Below are 2,660 nucleotides of genomic sequence, written 5' to 3' on the forward strand. Positions count from 1 at the left end.
ACAAACTGCACCTCACTTAAAAACAGATAACAAATGGAAAAAGAAAATCAATTTCAAGCGCCGCAATGGGCCGGGTACGCCCTTGTCCCTTAGGGCCAGCCCAAGCCTGGCCCTATCCTACATGACTAGGGCCGAGCCGGCTTAGGCTGGAAAAAAAATAAATAAAGAAAAGGACGGGCCCGGCACTAAGCCTAGCCTGGTCCTTGGGCCACAGTTTATGGCCTAGGCCAAATTTTTTAGGGCCAGGGAGTTGCTGGGCCGTGGGCGTGAAACAGTATGATTTCTTTGATAATTATTGGGCTAAAAGTCCTTGGATACGTTCGTCAATTTAGAGAGAATGTATGGACATTGTGGTAGACTTTCCTCGACAATTTTTAGGTTAGGGCATACGGAGGTTAAAAAGGTGCCTTGTGATCATCGCTTCAAAATGGGTGTGGGTGGGGTTGGGTTGGGTTTTGGAAGTTCCGTGAGGACAACAAAGACTTGGGAGATTCATTCACTCAAACTTCAAGAGAAAATAAAGTTCAGAGAGAGAAACAAAGTTTAGAGAGAGAAACTGTGAGAGGAGATGGGAGAGAGACCGGCAGATGAAGAAACAATGACAGAAAGATAAGACCCATGGTTAACTAAGAAGGAAGACAGACCCCCACTTCAACCTAGAGAGAGAGATCAATCAAACTATGGTATGGGTTTAAAGTCTGAACTGTTTTACCTCTTTTTTCTATCTCTAAGCATATTCTGAATATCGGGTTCTGTTATCTTTAGGTGAGAATGTAATGGCGTTTGATTTTTCTTGGTGATTTTAAGGAGGTGCAGACGGTGATGGCACGGCCGCCATGGCTGAAACCTCTTTTAGGAACCAGCTTCTTTCGCCAATGCAAGTCACATGGCGATTCAAACAAGAACGAATGCAACATGTTCTGTTTGGATTGCATCAGTGACGCCCTATGCTCCTCCTGTCTCCTTGTCCACCGCCATCATCGCATCATTCAGGTCCCCTTTCTTTTTCTAGAATCTCTGCAATCGGTCATTCTGTTTCTCAATCCGGTCTCATTAAATCTCTGCAATCGGTCGTTCTCTCTCTCTAGACTCATTTTGTTTCGGTTTGTAGAACAGATAAGGAGATCGTCATACCATGATGTGATCAGGGTGTCGGAGATCCAGAAAGTGCTGGACATTGGTGGGGTGCAGACATATGTAATAAATGGTGCTAAGGTTGTGTTTTTAAACCATAGGCCTCAGCCCCGCCCAGGGAAAGGGGTCACATATGCCTGTGAGATTTGTGATAGAAGCCTCCAAGACCCTGCCCGATTCTGCTCCTTAGGCTGCAAGGCAAGCTAACAAATCTCTCTCACACATTTGGATTGCAAAACCGATTGATTTTTCTTTTTGGTTCAATGGTTCTATCTTATCAGTGATTCTTTCTCTTTCTCTCTCCTCTTCAGATGGCTGGAATGACGAGTAATAGAAAATCCAGTGAAGACACTCACATTGCATCATCACAATGCATGGCACCCCAAACACCACCATCTTCTTGCAGGACCAGGCGAAGAAGAAAGGGAATCCCCCAGAGGTCACCCATGGGAAGCTGCTAATATTAGCTTAATTCGTCCCAAAAAATTGAAGTCCGAAAAAACAATCATCATTTTAGCCTTTTTCCAATTAATTCGGTCAGCATTCGGAAGAAACAATAATAAATTCAAATTGAATTAAGTTTCGCCTTTAAGCTCATAATTTGGGTTTTGATTTGCGGTTTGCAAAGAGGAAAAGGGCCCATTTGTTTTTAGCTCTGTGGCTTTTAGAGAGAGAATCCACAAGGTTTGTAAAACCCTTTGAAGGGAGGAATAGCAGGGCAGAGAGAGTGACTTGTGAATAATACATGTTACTGCTTTCTTCAGGTTAACTCAAATACATGTTAACTGTTACAAAGACATATATACATAACAAGTTCCATGAAACAGAAAGAGAGATAATCTCCTCTATGGTTGCGTACTGTATTAAACGAGGTCAAATGCAAGTACAAGGAAAGGTCTTTTGAGCCCCATCTCTTTGTTTTGCACGTGTAGATAGTTTGGTACACCTCCAACTTGGCACGTGAGTTCTATTTACATGAACAGGTCCCTGCATATAAGAGGGTACATGCACTCTCCAACGGATAGCTTTTTTGGTAATTGATGGCTAGGGGTGGCAATGCACATGGACCTAACCAGGGACTTGGCAGATATCTTCGACATGGGTATGGTTCCAATATTTGGGCCCGCAGGTTGGGTCGGGATCCAAAACTTGGACTCGAACATTATTCGAGTCTGGTTTCGGGTCCGGTTGGACCGACCCGCATCCCACCCATAACCGTAAATTGTTGGGGATAAAATACTTTAAGCCCTAATCGTTTGGGTATATTAAGGGTCATATACAAGAAGAATTCGAAGTCATCTTTAGCTATTTGCCAATAATATGCAGTATATGATAGAAAAAAAAAGGAAAAAAAAATCAAAAACTCATAGTGGTGGTGGCAATGGACCTAACCAGGCTCGAGACCAAGACCCGACAGGTACGGGTATGGGTCCAACTTGTGGACCCGATGGTTGGGGTCCGGGTCCAAAACCTAAGCCCAAATACATTCAGGTATGGTTCCAGGTCCAACCGGACCCGATCCATTG

At 43.8% G+C, this 2,660-nt stretch overlaps 1 protein-coding gene across 3 annotated transcripts; it reads left to right on the forward strand.

The window, feature by feature from the left end:
• Positions 1-429: 429 nt before the first annotated feature.
• LOC18423298 (protein RGF1 INDUCIBLE TRANSCRIPTION FACTOR 1) lies at positions 430-1,958 on the forward strand. Of its 3 annotated transcripts, none has more exons than XM_020673118.2 (4): positions 430-683; positions 808-993; positions 1,117-1,332; positions 1,446-1,958. In XM_020673118.2, exons 1-4 carry the CDS (start codon positions 681-683, stop codon positions 1,593-1,595), a joined length of 555 nt encoding a protein of 184 aa, XP_020528777.1. In that variant the 5' UTR covers positions 430-680; the 3' UTR covers positions 1,596-1,958. The 3 variants fall into 3 exon arrangements, with proteins under 3 accessions (XP_020528777.1, XP_020528784.1, XP_011626758.2); XM_020673125.2 differs by having other exon boundaries at positions 469-683; positions 766-993; XM_011628456.3 differs by having other exon boundaries at positions 548-683; positions 817-993.
• Positions 1,959-2,660: the final 702 nt, after the last annotated feature.

This window comes from Amborella trichopoda, chromosome 4, assembly GCF_054954075.1.
Source record: "Amborella trichopoda isolate Santa Cruz 75 chromosome 4, AtrichopodaSantaCruz75HAP2 v2.0, whole genome shotgun sequence".
NCBI classification, from domain to species: Eukaryota; Viridiplantae; Streptophyta; class Magnoliopsida; order Amborellales; family Amborellaceae; genus Amborella; species Amborella trichopoda.

Excerpts from the sequence above, each read along its gene's own strand:
- LOC18423298 (XM_020673118.2), top strand. Across the intron at positions 994-1,116 it reads GCCATCATCGCATCATTCAG|ATAAGGAGATCGTCATACCA; the intron begins GTCCCCTTTCTT and ends TTTGTAGAACAG. Across the intron at positions 1,333-1,445 it reads TCTGCTCCTTAGGCTGCAAG|ATGGCTGGAATGACGAGTAA; the intron begins GCAAGCTAACAA and ends TCTCCTCTTCAG.